Source organism: Gasterosteus aculeatus, chromosome 7 (assembly GCF_964276395.1).
Source record: "Gasterosteus aculeatus chromosome 7, fGasAcu3.hap1.1, whole genome shotgun sequence".
Lineage (NCBI taxonomy): Eukaryota > Metazoa > Chordata > Actinopteri > Perciformes > Gasterosteidae > Gasterosteus > Gasterosteus aculeatus.
Window position 1 is genome coordinate 23,843,478 of NC_135694.1, and position 20,371 is coordinate 23,863,848.

Sequence of the window (20,371 nt, forward strand, 5' to 3'; positions counted from 1 at the left end):
GGGCGTTTCTGCACAGCTTGATCCCACATGGAGCAGTTTCACCGACTGTTCAATACTTCATCTCTTATTCATGTTCCTCGTCAATTGTTAGCAGATTGAACTCATTGATGAACAAAAAAAAAAAGTGAAAGAAAGCAGCCAAAAGATCAGTTGGGGAAAAATGTGTTAAAAAAGTCCAGTCACGGGGTCGTTTTCTTTTCATGCGTGACTTTTTGACGGAGTGAGTGGTTTCTGAGTTCAAACTGTGAATACCTAAATTAAATTATTGTCTGCAAAAGTAAAATCTTAATAACAGAAACGACTCAGCAACAATAGAACCCCCTCCCACACCCTCCAAAAAAATATATTTAATAATTAATAATAATTTAATTTAACGTTTCTCACAAAATAGCAAGTTTATTTTCTGTGGGAGTGAATAAAAACATCAATAACATGTTATTTTAAACGTGTGTATCCCCCATTAATCTTCATCAGTAACATTCAACTTTATGTATGAGAATACTTGTCCTGAACATCACTGTTAAACGTGCCTCTGTCCTCTTCAGAATGATGAGAATCACAATCCCAAGTTTTGCATAGAAAAACATTGACAGGATTGTGTTGCATGATCAGAGCTTAGAAATTATTTCTTTATAGAGTGGGAATAAAATAGATTTTGTCCGAAAATCTAAATCCTTGCTATGATCACGTTGACCTCAGTTTACCGTGGCTGCATCTCCACTTCTTTTTTAACTGCATTTAAAACACTTACACCAAAATAGTCTCCGAAGAGCACATCTGATCAACAGTTGGAAAAGTTAAAAGTCTTTGCCTTCCTTGAAACTCGCATGAATTGTCTCTATCCCTCCTTTCTTCAGTCCAGCATCACTTGGCCTTCAGGTTTAGCTGCGTACCATCCTAGCTTATGCTTCTTCTCCGGACGACGTTGACAAACATCCACCAGCGATTGAGTCACTGCAGGGCAAACTCTCCTTTTCCTTTTCCTCTGTTTCTTTTTTTCCACCTTCATCGTAAGTCTCCGAAACATCGATGTTTTCCTTCGGGGCCTCATTCGTCACAGCTTCCTCTTTCCTCTCTGCGTGCGGGAGTCCTTCCTCATCCTTACCTTCTGGTTGAGTCTGTGCGTCCGAGCCACAGGACTCCCCTGCCTCCTCTGGCAAACAGCACATGTCTCTAGAACCTCCTCCTGCGCCCAATGTGGTTTCGTTCCCACTACAGTGGCGTTTCTGGAATAAACCCGAGTCGGCGGCATCTTTGGGGGAGTTCCCGCTCTGCTTGAGGAGGGACGCGATGATCTTGAAACGGTTGAGTTTGCTCTTCACCTGGCTGCGCTGGGGGGAGGGAGAAACCTTGAGCAAGGAGTTGGGGTCCACTGAGCTCCCGCTGGCCATCACCCCCTGCAGAGCAGGCTTCCCCGTCTTCACCAAGCCCATCACCTCATAACGAAAACTGGAGATATCCTGTTTCAGCTCCTGTGAGAGCAAAGCCAAAAGTGAGCTAACCCTCAACTCAATCGATTAATGCTTTCTTTCATTTGACTATATAAACTCCGCATGTTGGTATTTTCAGGGAACTCCGTATAGTATTGATTGTTAGCGCACAATGGACTATTTAGCCAGCCTGCAGTTACACGGCAACTTTAAAATGAATTTGTGTTGACTGTGTCCACATGATGAATGTGTCCAATAGGGAAGTGTGATGTTAATATATACAGAATGTAGATGCTCATTATCTGTGTGCTCACCTTGAAGTTCTCTTCAGTCAGGCCTTCCTCTGTCTTAGCATCTCTGATCATGGCGGCCACATAACGTTTCACCAAGTTCCTCAGCACCTCCTTCATCCGGGAAACAAAAAGCCAAGACAAAAACATCCTCCAATTCTGAATAAAAACGTTGTTTCGACATTGAGCTCACAGCCAGTCAGTCAGGAGAAGGATGGCAAATATATATGCATGAAAGGAAAAAAGTATTTCAAGCTGCATCTCATACAAAAATGCTTGAATAACCGCCTGCAGATAAGTGGGGAATATGAAATATTCCACCGAGTATGGTGATTAACATCCCACTGGGTGTAATCGCTAGGCCTACTGTGCGAGAAAAGCATTCTATTGAAAGATGGAAATGGAAAGTGTAGAACGGTGTCAAAGAGCAGAACCCTCTCACACACACACATGCAAAAGCACACACACAAAAGCACACACTAGCAAAGGACAGTAATCATTTTCAAGCCTGCTTTTAAAAAGACTACGTTTACCTGATACTGATGGTTCATCCTCAGGTTTTCTGCTGCACGCCTCTGCACAGAAATCCGATGCCAGACAGGTTCATGAAAGAAAGTGAGATCAGAGAAAGGGCATATTTATTTTTTTATCCATGGTATCACACAACGGAGTATCACATCCTGAGTGTTGCAGAATAAGAAATAACTTGTGCTATACAATTGGATTTATGGATTCTACTTTTAACTGATAACAAGTATTGATACACAAGCAAAAAATCTTAAATGTGTTCCAGTATTTGACACCGAACTTACTCCAAGACTCCCCAAGGTTCCAGGGCGCTTGGCTCTGGTCCTCTTGCACACTTGTCTCTTGATCCAGCAAATAAGGTACCAGAAAGACTTGGGACTGGGGATGATGTTGAACGGGGGTGGCAGAGTGGCCCCCTCTTCGAAGTAACTCATCCACAGCTTTGTCCTGGCAAACTTCCACTCGATGTCAGCATGATCCTAAAACCAAGATCAGGCCATGTGAAAAGCGCTACACGGACCTGATCTACACCACTCACTCCGCAGCGTGTTTCATCGGTTCTCACGGCAATGTGCTGGTAGGAGTTGTTCATCATGGCTATGAGCATGTTCAGGAGCACCACCAGTGAGATGATGTTGTATGTGCCGAACATGGTGGCGCCGACGAACTCAGTGAACTGATGGTCAGCGTCCACGTTGGTCACATACAGGCTGATCAGACCGAAGATTGACCAGAAGAGAGACTGCAGGGTCTCAAATAACCTGCGAGGGAAATAGGGTCATCTTTCTGTTACAGTCTGCAAAAACATCAGTTTCTCTTTTGTTTTCACTCAGTTTCACAACATAAAACATCTCAAGTTTCGCATCCAAGCAAGTTTGGGATATGTGAGCTCACGTGGAGAAAGCGTTGTTCTGCTCCACACAGCGGATGCCTTTGCATTTCCCCCTCTCATCTGAAGCTTTGGTCTCGTAGTAAAAATACAGCTGGTTCAGCCCATTGGCAAAGGCAAGTAGGACCTGGAGAAAGAGAGAAGAGTGTGTGCCAAGTGACTTCAATGACCTTCTGTATGCATGCCCATATTCCTGTCTGTGCACAAACATTTGCGTGTTTACCAGACAGTAGATAAAGAGGAACTTCAGGATGTCCAGCAGCATTCTCCCCAAAGAGATCTGCAGAGGCCCCAGGTGAGAGTTGGCTGTGAACAGCGAGATGAGGCGCAGAGAACTGAAAATGTTTGCTATGGCAAACACGGCCTCAGCCACGAGTGTTGGGTGCCACATCTCCCACTGGTTCCTCGGTCTGCTACCACTGTACTGTGAGAGGAGAGTGGATGGAGACGCATGGAGTGAGAACCCAATATAGTTACACTGCACCGGTCTGCTTTACATCTATTCATAGGTAGTGGGTCACCTTCGTGTAGGCTACAATCTTTAGAGAGATGGTGGCCAGGTACAGAGAGTTCATGACAAAGTCCATCAGGTTCCACCAGTCGTGGACGTAGTCTTGGAAACCACCGTCCCACATTTGTTTGATCTCTGCCCAGATGAATCCTGGCAATGCAGAGATTGCACCTGTTCAGTAACTAACCGTCCCCTCAAAAACATGTCAAGCTCAGTAGAGGAAAATACTGTGGATCGCTACTCAATAGGATCGATGCGGCGTCACTCATTTTACTCACCCAGCACCCAGGGCAGGATCATCCACTCCACAGTGGTGGGTGCGGGGCCCTGTCTGTCCTGCCGGTCCTGCTCCGTGGTGACAATGTGCTGGGAGGCGAGGAGCAGCAGGAACAGAAAGGTCAGGTAGGATGACGTGTGGCAGAGGAACTTGATGAAGGGCTTGCGGATGAAGAGGCCGTGGCGACTCTTCGGAGCGATGAGGTAGCAGAGGGCGAACACGGGATAGAGGAGGCCGATGAAGACACACGTGAAGAACTTCCCAGCCCAGTGGCGCCGCCTCCAGCCGGGGAACTCGTCATACCATCGGGACGCCAAAAGCTGCTGGCAGTTTGGCTGAGCTACAAACTTAAAGAGAAGGGGGGAGAGTTTCTGTTTCATCTATGAGATAAAAAACAAGCTGTCATACACTAATCTAAGGGATAATTCAGGCAGGTAGACGAGCATCCTCAGCCTGAAGCTATGAAGTGGTTTAACACAGGACATAATGCCCTGGTGACCATGTGCCAGGAATAGCAACCGCGGCAAGTTCCAGTTCAGCGCACACAAACGTAGGAGTGGGAAGTGTTGGGGGTGTAAAAATGGAAAGAGTAATCCTCGACACACATGATTTTAAAAGGAAATCTAGCAGAGACTTTCTTGACAGAAGAGGAACCCAATAGAGGCTGAGAGGTTGGCAAAAAAGTTTTTTTCGAGAAACTACAGTCTTGTTTAAAGCGACTTCATTAGCGCTCTCAATGATTCTCTTGAGTTAACAACATGTTTGGAATTAAGTTACTGCTAAAATGAAAAGAATAAAGGAAAAGGTTGTCTCGGCTTTTGCCGTGTTCCTCTTGGTAACTGCGTGCAGGTTAAAAATAAAGAGTGAAGCCAAAACATCAATGCATCAAAAACTGCTCCGGTTCTGTGGGACCTATCAGCCACACTGGGGTTTTCAGCAGAATCCGGTGATAATCTACAGGTATCGATTTGGAATACATTTCTTTTCAAAATGAAAAACAAACAAATAAACTCATAGTATATTGCGTGAATTAGTTTAACAGCATTGGCACATACAAACAAGAGTGAAATATCACATCGAGCCTTGTTACCAAAGTCAATGTGTCGACCGGCACCGTTGGATGCCAATTTGCCAAATCTGCGGCCTTGTTACCATGGAAACCGGAGAGTTGGAGAACTGCTCATAGTTCCGTACTTCAACATCAGTGTTGCCACAAAACTTGAGAGGAGACAGAAAGAAAGGAGAGAGAGCAAGAGAGAGAGAGAGACAGAGAGCGATGGGGAAATAGGAAAATATCTCCCCTGCTGATTTTCTCTTTTCATGTGATTCCTTTGAGCCTGAACCGTATTATGGACGAGACGGCTCGCTAAGTTGCAACTAAAGTCGAAAGCTGACCCGTAGGTGCAGGCTGAGTCTTGGAATGAAATACATTATGCCAGTAAATAATACAATAAAAAGAGCCATTTTTTTCAATTCTGCAGCCATCATAGACAGAATAGTTAACATCCAAAGATAATTTGTATATTTTTATCAAACAGGCGAGTGGCCCATTCATAAATAAAAATGTTCCTTTTCAGGTGAAATCTGTCCCTGCTTGTCAGAAAATCATTACTGATTGATAATAGTAAGTTACAGGTACTTGAGTTGCCTCATGTCCTTCCTTAATCAGCACGATAGATTAAACACTGACAGCGAGGCTAATGAGGTTAGAAATTAAGCTAATTAGGATCATAACTAGGAAATGTGTCCATGCTGTTTTAGCAAATGTATGTACGTATAATAATAACGGAATCCATATATGGACTGTGGATGCTTTGTTTTTGTTCACAGTATTTCATTTTATAGGAAGCAAAAATTATATTTTTTACTTTTTTTACTTCTATTCAGTAAGAATAGAAATTATTTCTATTCCCCTTTCCTGGTTTAATAAGTCCAACATCTCAAACAGCACACTAATTTGACCCTTTCTTCATTTGTCAAAATCATTTCCAAAACTAATAAAGTTTCACGTCTCTCTCCTCTGTCAACTGTCAAAAAGTTCCTGGACGATGAATAAACCCATTGTGTCGTGGTGTTGGTGTGTGGAGTGGAGTTCTCCTGCAGCATTACCAACCTAAAAGTTCTGCTGAAACTCTTCTGCTTTCACAGGCACACAACGACAAGCATAAAACTGTGACATGGCTTTGATAATTGAAATACAAACGTCAAATATGCAGAGATCCTCCACACTATCTGATCATCTTTATATGCATGGTGTTATTTTATTAATACATCCATCCGTGCATTAATGTATTCCGAGTTATTTCACAATGACGGACGTGAACTTCTAGCGGCTTTTTGTCCGCTAGAAGTTCACGTCCGTCATTGTAAGTTACAATTTCTGAATCAACCCTCACACTGATGTTCACACTGTCTGTTGCCTTTGATGCAAGCTGAAGTGGTCTCAAGCTTACAAAAAACGAGGGTGTCATAGCACAAAAGCTGGTGCCTTCAAAATGTGTCCCCGAATATGCCTTCTTTTACCAGATGAGTTCTGCAGAAACAATCACCTCGTACAGCATCCTCTGAGGGAAAAATCGTGCAATAGTATGAGGGAGATTATTCTTGTTTCTTGAGTATTTTTAATAACAAAACAATCTGAAGGCTCTGAACTCAAACTCTGAACTCTGAACTCTAAATACTCAACTGGTTAGAAAGATGTTTCTGTCGCAGTGAGTAGGTGCTGAGAGTTAATGGTCCTTCACTCACAAAACACTTATTCCCCATCCTGCAATGTCATCTCCATTAGAGGCCTTAAAAACATTCAATACCATATTGCAGTTTTCACCAGGTATCACAAGGGGGCAACGTCAAACCACAGGATGAGCCTCTGTTAATCATTAACGTTAAAGTCTGCCTTTAATTGCATTGTGAATCTTAAATGTACCCACCTGCAATTTTGCAACTACATGAATTCAAATGAAAGCAATCCACTGCCGACACCCTCGGGGAGGTAGAGGGGATAATCTGCACTTCACTGTGCTACTGATCATATTTTACCTGATTAGGCCTCCAGCTGCATCAAAGCGATTTCTCTGTTTGCTCTGCTCTTTAGACCGGAGGCTTGTGGAGATTTCTCTTCAGACCGTTATGAATTGCGATTCTAAACTCAGCAGAAGCAAAACCGAAAAAAAAACCCCACAGAGATGGAAGAATAAATACTAAAAACGTAAGCGAGCGCAGCATGCACGCACGCACACGACACACATAAGAGGGTTATGAATTTAAAAGTGCTTCAGTTTTCTTTCAGTTTGCAGCCTTAAATTTGCTCCCCGTGACTTTCTGCAACACTCATCCAACAGCCAGTACTAAAAAAAGAAAATAGAAAAAAAAGAAAAACACATTCAGGCTGAGCGTCATGAACAAATTTGAGAGCTTGAGTGTTTGTCTGGAGAATCGCTGAAAGAGATGGATTTTGAACACGCCGCAGACAAAATGCCCCGAGCGAAACGCGGAAACATCCACGTAAGCCTCGATGCCTCGCAGGGTGCGAAACCCAGTGTGGCTTAAGGATCATCTGTCACAGGCAAGAAGCAATCAATTTAAATACCTCTGTGAGTTTGTGTTTGTACATTTACTTATGTACGCTTTTTGACATGCTCAGAAGCAGCGGCAGAAAATGCAGAAGATCTCTGAATGATTTCTGTGGCAAATTCTGATTTGCGTAGCAGTTCTATGTTCAGAATCTTATAGGATATGTAATACGCGCATTTTACACACCTCGAGCCGTTCTTCTCACCGACTTAATGAGCCACTTACTGAGGAAAATACAAAAGCGTTTGCTTCAGCGCTGCCAAGACAACTGTTACTACTGTTAAGAAAATATTTGCTTGTGTGGTTGAATTCATATTAAATCCAGTTTCACACAGACTACATTACAGGATCTTCACTCCACATGCTACAAAGAAAAAAACAGTAGCTCTGTTAGTCCAAATCCATAGAAATCTGTCTAAATAAGAGCAGTCTTCAACATATTACAATGATTTATTTAGTTTAGTTTAAAAAAAAAGAAAGAATGGGTATGTTTGCTATATTAGAATGAAGGAAATGTAATTAGATTTTGGGAATACGACTAAACTAACTTGGAAACATATTGGAATATATTAAAAGGGTTTTGCTGCAATAGCTTTGGATGACTAAACAATGGAGGCAGCTGGGACATTTATCATTAAAAAGGACAGCTGGGTGGAATGTTACCCATATCATGAGACACTGTCCTCCATCAAAGTCCCGGCGCAATCGAAGGGTGTTATAGATAGACGCTGGAGAAGGGCATATTGTGATCACTTCTGAATGATTAAAGAACCCGTATCGCGAGGGGATGCGTGGCAGCAGCAAGCAGGAGGAGATGATTGCTCACACTTTTGTGGGATGAAGGATTTACTGCCGGCAAGTGGGGGAAAGGACCGGGGACCGTCCATCATAATTTCCACCTGTTGCCCTCACTTCCAATTGTCCTTTTGAGACTGAGCATGCTCCCTCTCCAACACGTGTCTGATGCCCAACAACCGGATGGATGAGGGAGGAAAGAGACTAGTCATAAATCGGGTCTAGTCTGAGCAAAGCGATGCATGAATTATAAAACACTCTTGTGTCGGCTCCATCATCATTTTGCTTCACTTTCACATTCAGTTGAACTGTTATTTGAACCCTTTCTTGTAGCCTGAGGAAGGCATCAGCCATTCCATTACTTAGCAACACTATAACTGCGCTTCCTGCATCCTCATTGTATCTCACTGTTCCCAGAAGAACAGCTAATGCATGAGTTAAATGTTTGTTTTTTCTACATAGTCACACACAGCACTAAGCTTTTAACCGGTGCAGTAAAGTTAAATAATTGTGAAGTGATTACAGCTGTAACTAACTCATTAAGTCAGTGTGTAGATATATGATCCTGTGTTACTCATCAGTAGCAATTATCACATCTTTTGGGTGTCAACTGTTCAACCCATGAATCTGCAAAGGGAAAATTATAGCCAGAGAAAATATTATGATACAGAATGTTAATACGCATATCACATCTATCTACTTAATGAGAATGAAAAATTAATTAACTTGTTTTCTTATGCCAATTGTTCCTGGCCCTACCTGATAAACATTTATCACACCAACGATTCAGACAGCCAGCAATTAAGTCTTTAAACATAAACAGAATAGCTCGTACTGCACGTACTGTATGTATAAACAATATATTTCATGCTTACCTCTTTTTGGTAGTACTTGATAGCTAGTTTGAGTCTTGCCAGGTCATTGTGGCCCTCTTCATCCAATAGGTTTATGTCATCTCTGTAGTTGAGGATCATCTCCAGCTCTCTGGAGCTTCTTGTCTGGTCCAAGAGGTCCTTGGCAAACTGTTTGCACTGCTGGGACAGCTCCTCGTACTCTGATTTGAACTCATTCTCCACCTTAAAAAAAGCGTATCCAGATAATGAATACAGAAAGACATTTTCTAAATCAAGTCCTGAAGGGATCTAGGTGTTTTTTTTCTGTTGAGCTTTAAAAAATAATGATAATATGGATTTATATTAATTACATTGCAAAGATCATAAACTACAGGAGACGTGAATTTTCAAAGATGACCCTTTTCATTATTATTATTCCATAAAATGAGATTTAACAAGAACAATTCATATTAATGCCTAGCTAACAAATGGACCGTTGGGAGGTCACATTATGGTATCGAGTGAGGGCGCAGAGAAGTTAATAAATGCGACATAATCAGATCCCACGAAAGCTTCCTCACCTTGCTGAGCTCCTGCAGCTCCCAGCTGAGCCTGAACGCAGTGAGGAAGGGGTCCTCGCTGGAGAGCGCAATTAGCGAGGGACTCGACAGCGCTTTGTAGATATTGAGGCGGGAACGCGAGTGCCGCAGGCTGTCCACGTCTGAACTAGACACACACTCCACGCAGTTACAGCGCACCTGCAGCATCAAACAAAGCGCATTAATGAGGCCTCGCGGCATTTAGAAATAGATCAGGTCGCAGTCCTAAAAATGCATGCAGCGCTGTATCCATTATGTCAACCATGCTGGACATCAAAGGGAGGTCAATCAGAGTTCCTTATTTCATATTTATTTGCAAATGTATACATTTTATTGAGCATTTTCACTTTTGTTTCTAGTCAACTGATCATAATCTGAAAACTGAAAAGAGAATCAGAAGATATCAAAGTTGGTGTGATTATAATACACACTTAGTGGCGTGTATACTGTAGTGTATACTATTAGTCCAAATACAAAATGATGCTGCTGAGTGGAAATCTATTTTTTTATGTGTCATCTGAATCAAATCCATCTATTGACTTGAAAACACATTAATAACCCTACTGGATTTGAAATCCTTTAGCAAACAAGACTATTGAATCTGAATCTGAATTGAATGAATATTTGTTTCACACCAATAATAAGAAACCACTAATACACTCACCTCATGAGGCTGCGGCATAGACACACCTTTCTGCACCAGCAGTTTTATAATTTCATAGTTGTTGGTGTGTGCAGCGAGAATGACAGGAGTGATGTCAGGGGTGAAGTCAGAAAACTGCTTGTCCAATAAGATAGGAGGAACCTTTCAGTGGGAGCAGAGAATAACAACTTCAACTGCACACATATCGAATAATGCTTTCCAAAGTTGCACATTTTAATTTGCCGTTATTTGATCTAATACTAATTAAAAGACCGCAGATTTTCTTTTCTCCCTCCTGTCAGGTTCAGTGGAAGTACATTCATTGGTTTGGTTTAATACAGAGGCTGAAACATCCTGTTCCCTCCCAGTGAACAGTTCAAAAGGTCTTTACACAGAAGTTAAATGGAAAAGGCAGAAACAAAACAAAAAAATGAGAGCTTTCGCAGCTCCTTCCTTGTGAACTACATATCGTCCGACAACTGCGGTGTCGGACGATATGTAATAAAAGAGCATCAGTATTTCACACATTTCACAGGGAATCATTATGCTCCGAAAGAAACTCATTCCACATATTCCTCTTATCATCCACTCCAGCTAAACCCCTTTGCCATTCCAATGTCATTCAGTGACAAAGCGCTACTGCGGGCGGAGGAGGTGTAAGCTCGACCTTTTTTCCTTCTTTTAATTGAAGAGCTATCATCTGATTCTGCAGCGAGAAAAGGGAAAAGGGGTGCAGGGGGGGAGGGGGGGGGGGGGGGGGGGTAAGTGTAGGTTATGACCTCGTCGTTCCTTGAAAAAGTTGTAATGTCTAATGTCAAAACTTTGTAGAGCTGTTTACTCATACGGCACATTAACACACATATTACATGTTTCATATTTCCTTATTAGTGCTCAGATTGACATTGATAAACTGGGCGAACTGTCAATGTGCTGATATCGGTTTCTGAGAAGTAAGCGTCACGTGACAAAATCAATGAGAGTCTTACTACAATAGCATCTACTTCATAGGTAATTTGGGTTGGATACAGTGTAATCAATTGATACATTGATTTATAAGGATATTTAATATTTACTCTTCAAATAATGGGTGGGGTGGAAGCACAGGAAGTATTTACTTATGGTAACATAAGCATGCTCACAGATACAGTACATTTAAAAACTAAAAATACAGTCAGGGCGGTTTTAGGGGGAAAATCAGAGGATGACTTGAGTCATTAACATTCATTCCCTGGACCCCATTAATATCAGTAGATTTTTTTCCCACTCCATTTGATAGACGTTAAGGAACTGCACCCAAACGTTATTTTACATGTGGAGACTAACCACTTGTGTAGTTTACTGTCGGAGTCGTCACAGTGCTGCAGACTACTACAAAGCGTGGAGCCACGTCGCTGCCGAGCTGCCGTATTCCTAATGAGATGCATTCTTTGGTCTCCGAGCGTGAGGAGGAGGGACATCAAATGATCTACATCAAGCAGCCGTGGCCGTTGCCCGAGCAAGGAGCAGGATGAGTGCATGCTAGATGAGAAGTTATGATAATAAACGGAGAAAACACTTGTCCGCGTATTACACATGTGCTAATCAAATGCATTCCCAGTGGTTTTCACCTGTTGTCATCCTACAAAATCCCAAACGTTCTACACACCAAGATGGAGTAAAGTGGGACGCCGAGCAGTCCTGTTTTTGAGTGACACTGCAGAAGACTCTCTTTGTGAATTCATGTGTGAGAAGGAGAGGGATTTCCTTACGTAACCTTCTTCGACGTTCACATTTAGGTTGCAGAATAACCTAAAAAAACAAGCAAACGGTGGATGACTGAGAGGAAAAAAAAGGAAAACGACAACACAGAAGCCCCCTGAGGGCGCTTATATGATGGAGACGCACTGTTAGCTCCGCTGTTTGTGCCTCCGACTGAAGCCTCCTGAGTCTGTGCTCAGGAGATAATGCATGGAGGCCGTTTACGTCGCTGATATCCAGTGCGCGGGAAAATAAATGAGCCGCAGTACTACTGTTACTAATAATACTGAGATTACAAACGGCCAAACAGAATGACAAACATACACAATTCCAGGAAGCCACAAACTAATGTTGTTAATAATACTTTGCAGAGAAGACAACGACAACAGGTAGAATGTAATGTAATACCAGACAGCCTTTTAATATAATAAATCAGCTTCTCTGGAGGGAACTTGGTGTGACCTATTTTCACATCCTACTCGTGCAACGGGGAGAAGCACAGGCGCCTGAGCAACTGAGCACGTGGAGCAAATACATCCCCACTATTCAATTAGGTGGACACAACACGTTTCACCGTAATGATTTCTGAGTCAGTGTTTGCTGACAACAAACTTTAGGCCATCGGACTCGATTCGTCTGTGGAGATAAAAGAGCCGAATCACAGAGTCTGCTCTTTTAATTGTAACGTGGCTCTTTTGCATCAGCCCCGTTGATTAACCTGTTTTGGGACCTGTGGCGTGGTGGTTAGCACTGTGGCCTCACAGCAAGAAGGCCCTGGGTTTGCGTGTCTGTGAGGGTTCCCTCCGGGTTCTCCGGCTTCCTCCCACAGTCCAAAGACATGCACTGGGGATCAGATCGATTGGTGACTCTAAATTGCCCGTAGGTGTGTGAATGTGAGTGCGAATGGTTGTTTGTCTCTGTGTAGCCCTGCGATTGGCTGGCGACCAGTCCAGGGTGAACCCTGTCTCTCGCCCGGAGGTGGCTGGGATGGACTCCAGCCCCCCCTGTGTGCAGGATAAGCAGTGTGAAGATGGATGGGATTATTTGGGATGTAGTTGGTAAACACATTCTTTTTTTAAGTGCACACCTTTCCTCAAGTTTACCATCAGTCAAAACACTTTTGTAATATTTATGAAGTTTTCTTTCCATCTATTTAGAAAAGAATTAAGGAATAAAATAAAATTCCAGTGTCAGTCTCAGTGCTGCACTGAGCCCGTCCAATCATTTGATTCGGCTGGGTTTAATCCCCCATCTTAAAGCATAACCAGTCGCTCATGAGAAGAAGCACTAACTTACAAAGACATTAAGCCAAATTTGGTGGCTGATAGACGTCACAGCTGAGGGGTTTTGGATAGATATTTTTGGCCTCTGTATCTCCTTCTCTCTCCATTCGTGCCGTTTCACAAAGAGCCAGAGCTATCTCTTCTGTTCTTTTCTTCCTATTATGTGCTTACTTTTCCATTTGTTTCCCGTTTCCCCCCCCCCCCCGCTTTTCCCCCCGAACGCACGGCTTCTAACAGAAACAGCAATAACATCCCGACTTCAGTCGATCAATGAAGCCGAAAACATCTGTTCCTTTGTGGTTTATGGTGCGTTACTGCTGTGCCGCCTGTATCTGTGTGATCAAGTGTGTTCAGTATGTACACAGTGGACGTGTGAGGCAGGGACAAGAACAAGAAAATGCTTCTTCAATCGAGAGCAATCAGCGCAAAGGAGTACCAATCTGAAATGAATGGCATTGTATTTACATTATTGTAATCAAAGCTGTCAAAGGGCACTTGTCAAAGACTAGCGGACGTTACTGAGTAACTGATTTCTAAAGCTGGTCTGAATCCTCATAAAATGAAAATATATTTTTGTCTAGTTTTAAAATTCTGCCTGGGGAACATAGTCATGACATGGATTAAAAGTATTTCCAAAAAACAGAACAAGTCATATATATATATGTATGTATGTATATATATATACGGCCTTTTAGCCTTTTAATGTTTACAACTGTATTGGTTCAATTTTTATAGACAGTTCTAAAAAAGCTCCAGGCAGCGGCATTCAGCTTGTAAGCTACACAATGAATACTATTGTTTTTACTTCACTTCATACAATTCAGTGATTTGGTATTCAGGCCCCTGTGTACTGTACCTTTATTAATCACTGTTCATACACTCTATGATTAACAGTACATGTGGTGTGAGTTGTGTGTTGTGTGCATTTATCCGGTGTCATATCCTAGTAGATAAAAGGATTAAACCAATTACACATTAAGCTGGCAGGATGTGACCAACTGAAAAAAATGGAATGCATTTCTTTGGAGAGAAAGTATACATCCACAATCCTGGTTTCTCTCCTAGTGTCCCTCGACCCTGCCTGTGCACTGACGCACTCCTTCTTCACGAATAGAGCACTCTTACTTCAAAAGTCCTTGCAGCCCGCACATCCCCCTCCTCACCTGCATGCCCCCGCTTGGCTTCTTGTGAATAAGCAGCAGCTCCACAGCTCCGACCACTTCCTTGCGGATGGCGTGCAGCAGGGCATCGCCGACGTAGACGCTGAAGCTCAGCAGGAGTTCGATGATTTCCAGGTTCTCGTTCTCGATGGCAATCAGGAGCGCCGTGCGGCCGAGTGGGTCGATGCAGTTGATGTTGATCTTGAAATAGATTTCTGCCTCCTGAAGGACAAAGGTTTTTTTTTATATTTACTCTGGGACTTAAGAATATCAGTGATCAGAAGGCAGACTATACAGAGATTGTTGTGTGTTAACACCTCACGCCATTCAGATCTGACAGAGCTACTCCGTGTCTACGGAGTTCAGCTCGGAGAGAGAACGGGTACCAACAGGCACTGTGGGACGAACAAACAGCTGGTGTCAGGCCATATTCTGTGTCTCCAAAAGCTCTGACACCTGCCAAGGTAAATAAATGCCCTGTGATGTTATTGGAAACATTGGAATGGCTGCACAGATTACCCATAAATCTTCTAATATGTATTATTAAATCAATCCAATTAGATTAAGGCTTTAATTCAAAATCCATCCATAATTTGAACGGTTCAGTGGCTGTATTTATCACATCAACCATTCTGCCATGGACACACACACACACACACCTCAAGAGCCTGTTTGACACTGGCGTAGTCTCCCTTCTCCACAGCTCCAAGGTAGGCTTTCTCCAAAGGTGACAGCTCCGACTCGGCCCGCACGATCCTCAGCGGGATGCGGTCCCGGTACGAGGAGCTGTCAGTCCGTCGGTAGTACAGCTGTGACATCTCCCCCCGGGCTTCAGCTCACCGGCACCCTGCAAACACTGGTCCCACCGGTGCCAAGCTGGGGGAGTTCACAGTCGAAGGGGCAGGATCAAAGGTGTTGTTAGTGTTGACTAAGACGAGGAAGGGAAGATGAGAAGAGGGCAGAAGCAGAGGGGAATGGGTTTTAGTGACAGGGAGAGATACCGGCTTGAAGATTTGCAGCTGAAATGGATATGAGTTCATGAAATTAGTAATGTTTGCTAATTGATTGGCATCAACTGACTTGGTGGTTGCCTAGTGACAGCAAAATTTTTGTTTTTAGCATTGTAGCTAGCACAGTAGATCATAATTAAACACTGAATATGGAGGTTCACAAAGTAGCATTGTTTAACTGTTTCTGTAGAATGAAAAAGATTACCAGCAGCTCAGTTAGTTTATGAGAACAAAAACAAACCTGGCGATGCAATTCATAAAGAGGGGTAAAAGTATGTTTCTAAAACAAAACCATTTTGTTTGCTTAGCTTAACATAAGGAATGGCTAGAAAGAAAAAGGCCTCAGCCAAGCTCAGTCATAAATCGAGAAATTCTAGCAACTCACAGTAAAGTCCACTAATCAAGAGGTTTCATCTTGCATGCTTAGTCTGCACAACAAATTAGTGGAACATTTTCAGAGGTTAATAGGTTCACTATGTCTTGGCTTGCCCTAACTTGCGGGAATCTCTGCTGGTTGCCTGGCAACCTTGCGGTGATGACAAACCGGTTAAAGTTATTTCCAGCCGTAATGTTACGTAAAACGTAATGTTCCGTAAAGGTCAAGGTTTTGAACTAGCAACTGTATTGTGGCCAAATTCTGATGTTTCTGAACGAGCAGGACTTTAAGAGGGCTCAAATGCGAGCTAATATAAAGCACCAAAGTACTGGATATCGAAGGAGCATTATGCAGTTCACTGTCAGCAAGTGTTCCTAAGCAACATCTTTTTTTTCCATTGTCCCCTGTCATCTCCTCTTAAACTCAAGGTGAACAATCATGGATATCCTAAGATGCCTCCCATTTCCCTCCTTCAAAGAAAATAACTCCATCCCGAAAAGAAAGATGTCTTAGGTGCTGGACATTTGTTTGAGATTGCTATATAGACATTTGTTAAAATGTTTCTTTTTTAATAAAAAAAAGACCCTGAACTGGCCAGGCTGGGAACTGAATATCTATGGTGAGATGGTAACGTAAAAAACATTCCTTGTGTGAAGAACAGGTACTCAGTAGATTACGAACATCTGTAGAAAGAATATTAATCACATTTAAAGCATTAATGCAAAACCAAAAATATTTTTTCAATACATACATTCAATATTCAACTGTATACAAAACTGTACTTTTTCTCTAGTGGTAATTTCTCGATTTACTGTTCCAATAGGCAATATAAAGGATGTTTTAGTGTTTGTTTGATAAATTCTTTGAGCCTCTATCAGTTAAAGTATCACATATTTTTGCTGCGCTTATAACGCTGTTGTGTTATTCTAAATCGAATCACTTGAAAACTTATTGGGACAGAAATTCAGCAGGAGGCAAGTCACTGAACAGCAGCACCAGTGGGTTTGTTGTCTGCTGCTCTTGAATGATATCATTCAAAGGGCCCTTTTTCCACTCTAGTCACACATTCCTGGAATTGCATGATTTGAAATAAGAGAATCGCACGGTGGAGCTTCCCAGCAATCCAATAACCTTATATTCACAGCAGCCTGCCCTGTGCTCACAGGAGAAGCTAAACAACTCTAAAATTGGCCAGCATTCATTCACTGACGACACCAGGTCAATTGGCAGACTGCACGAGCCACTTCCAGTGAATAGTGCAATGCTCACCCGCAGCGGTGAGATTTTAACATGCTATTTATTTATTTATTTATTTGTGAGTGAGATAAAGCTTACAGGAAATAAAACATGAATTAAAAATGGTTTTGAAAATGAGGACTCTTCTTTTTGCCTGCTGGGATCCTTGTCAGGTAAAAGGTCCTTCAGGCAACAAGTTGCATCTGATATCTTTCTAGTCTGCCCCTTCAAAAAAGCTTCATATAGACGAAACATGCGGATTTTTTTTTTTTTTTGCGCAGATTTGAACCTTTGTGACGTTTTTGCATCAAACTTCGCGCAAGGAGAGCGGTCTTTCTTTTGAAAATATCCCGACACCACGCGAGGACTGAGGACTAAAACAAACATGGCTAAAGCTTTGCAAATTGGAAATCGCCTCAACTTGACAGCTTACCCCAGATGTAAAGACTGCGGCGTGGATCTGCATGAGGACCGCCGAGGTGTCAGCGCCTCGTGCCTCGTGGCGCCTTTCTGCCTGTCGCTTGGTGTCCAGTCTGCGTCCTCTCATCTCATTGTTGGAGCCTTGAAAGTACCCCTATTGTCCACCCGGATTCGGTCCGTTTTCATCACGACTTCCATGCGGTCTTATGTGGAGGGAGGGGGCGGAGGAGGGGGGGCGCACTCCGCATTCAGCTCACCGCTCAAGAAATGGAACCGACACAAGTTTCCCAGGTGGATTCCACCGGCTTCAGCGACGCGTCCGGTTCCACCTCGCGCAGTATTCCAGCGGATGTTCGTTCCCGTCGACTTGTCCACCTGTTGGAAAGGACGATTGAGCGAGAAAAGCTGCGCTTCCAGGAATAAACGCTCGTGCGGAGCGCCGCTGCGGACTAGTCGTGCGCACTTGGAGACGCATTGAGCGCTGTGGCACTGCGGGGGGAAATCATCTAAACAAGCAACCCAGCCACACATTCAGCCTCTCCTGCATCACACCATTCCGGTTTCCCAGATAGCTGTGTCTTCTTCAAGAAATGACATCCAGAACTACAGAAACGTTTAAAACGTAAATATCCAGAAGGAATATTTACGTTTTAAACAAATATTAAAACACAGTTGTTCCCTATTGAATAATGTTATTTTGTGTTCAAACAAAGAACGGCGTAGGACAGCTAACACAGTAAAGCTAAATTTACTAATAAGCATAATGTTTTACATTACATCATCTCATAATCTGACATTGTTGATGCTGTAAATTCTTCTTAATAGTGTATGAAGCTGCATGCTGGCATGTTTACGGAGTCTCAGGCCAGACTCATTCTTCATGTCTGTCCATGTGTGTGTGAGTTTATGTTGGGAGGACTTACACTGGAAGTTCCAGTCACAGGGAAACGTCACAGGTTTCTGCAGAAGATGGAACTGGTTTTGGTAACATTTATTCAATATTGTTCTGTGTTGACAACTTAGTATTGCATTTGGTTAACATATTGCATGGCATTGTATACCAATTCAGTCATTTTAAGGAAAAAAAACATCTTGTTTCTTTGCACTTTTGGAAAAAGAAATAAAATATAGGCCTTGGTGTCCCTGTGCGGCTTGTTTCTTTGATGCTCTCCATATGCTCATTAAATGGCCCCGGGGTAACGGGTCGGCTTGAATCTAACATGAAGAGTTCTCTTGGGTGCAGCAGTTCTCTGTGTCTTTTAGTATCTGCTTCATTTAGAATTATGATCACATGCCATTTTAACAAAGAACATCTTTGTTCGGGGGTCAAAAACGTACTTCATCTTATCGCTCACAGACACGCAACGCAGCAATGATCATGACAGGTAGATAAGAAATTAAACGAGATTTAAATGAATGCGTAACCTTGTTACCATTAAAGACAGGGTAATCGATGGACAATTAAAGTACAATATCAATACCTTTCTGCTGGTTCTTTTCCTTGCGTGTGCCTACAAGCAAGTTGTCAGACGAGAAGATTTAGGAGTATGTGGAGTTCATGCAAATAATCACCCTCACACTGCAGAACATATATGCATATTAATGGTTCTAAAAACAGTCCTGCAGCTATTTCTTCTCCCATACAAGGGGATTAATTTCAGCGGATTTTAAAACAACATGTGATTCGACTTTGAGAGGGAAAGCAAAACAGTAGATTCCCGTGCCTAAATTACAATAATTTATTCACTTGTCTAAAGCTGGTTTGGTACAGCACGGACCCTTATGATTAGTATTTCTTGCACTGATGTGGAACGTTTAGCAGAACATCATCTGCAGCAGGGGGATTCAGCTGCAGGAAGATGGTTAATTCAACTTATCAAACATGCAGTGCAGTTTTCACTGACGTAAAGGGGTAAAAACACACTGATATTGCTTTTTGGTTTTGACTTTAAGTCACTACCTTTTTGGCTTTTGCAGCACATTTTCTAGCTTTTGGGCTTGTTGCTTCAGTACTCTCAGTTCTGAATTGCAGGGCAGCAATTCTTTCACACCCAAAATCATTTTTTTGCAGATGCCCATTCATGAACAGCTTGCAAGCCGCCTTGTAGTTCAGAGCTGATTGAGCTTTAACAGGAGATGTTCTTATCCAAGTAAGAGGGGACCTAAGAGAAGGCACAGCAGGAAGTCCCTGCAGCTGCAAAGCACGAGGGCAACCTCTCCGTCTGTGAAATGTTCCCAGACGGCCTTTTCGATACCGACATCCAGTTGGCTACAATCTCCCTTTTCCTTCCCTCCTGTCGCTGCCACACACTCCCTCAAACGGCCGCACTGCGAATGCTCAATAACAAAGAGTTGGTCAGCTCTCTTTTACAGAGGTGTGTGAGATCCTGCATCTTCAAATCTAAACTTGTCCTCTAACCCGGAGTTTCTCCCTTATCTCCATGGAAACACAGTGCCGTCCTCATCCTGTCCTAAGCCAAATAATCGGTCACCCTTTCATGACGTTACAGCGTGCCAGGTATAGAATCGTTTTTTTTGAAAAGGCAGCACCCCAGTCAACACCACGATTATATAAGCCACAGGTTTTCGCAATCCCTCTTTTTTCTGCAAGTGCATCTGTGGGAGTTGTGCTATATTTTGTGTCTGTGGCTCTGTGGGATCCCTGAGGTAAGTGTTTCTAAATCTCCATTACTCTAATGCTCTGTGAAACGCTAGTGGTTCAAATCGGTCTGTCCTTCACGGTGACGTAAGGGGGCGATGAATGCCACCCCGCCTCCCCAA

At 42.8% G+C, this 20,371-nt stretch overlaps 1 protein-coding gene across 3 annotated transcripts; it reads right to left on the reverse strand.

Moving 5' to 3' along the window:
• Positions 1-376: 376 nt before the first annotated feature.
• On the reverse strand, positions 377-18,081 carry trpc4a (transient receptor potential cation channel, subfamily C, member 4a). Of its 3 annotated transcripts, none has more exons than XM_040181997.2 (15): positions 17,604-18,081; positions 15,208-15,424; positions 14,552-14,770; positions 10,390-10,530; positions 9,708-9,884; positions 9,169-9,369; positions 3,927-4,272; positions 3,659-3,798; positions 3,361-3,561; positions 3,143-3,264; positions 2,814-3,009; positions 2,533-2,727; positions 2,254-2,295; positions 1,745-1,834; positions 377-1,472 (listed from the first exon to the last, which is right to left on the reverse strand). In XM_040181997.2, the coding sequence occupies exons 2-15, from the start codon at positions 15,364-15,366 to the stop codon at positions 903-905; spliced, it is 2,799 nt and encodes a 932-aa protein (XP_040037931.2). In that variant the 5' UTR covers positions 15,367-15,424; positions 17,604-18,081; the 3' UTR covers positions 377-902. The 3 variants fall into 3 exon arrangements, with proteins under 3 accessions (XP_040037931.2, XP_040037929.2, XP_040037930.2); XM_040181995.2 differs by having other exon boundaries at positions 15,208-16,617; positions 17,604-18,079; XM_040181996.2 differs by having other exon boundaries at positions 15,208-15,476; positions 17,604-18,063.
• Between the last annotated feature and the right edge of the window lie 2,290 nt (positions 18,082-20,371).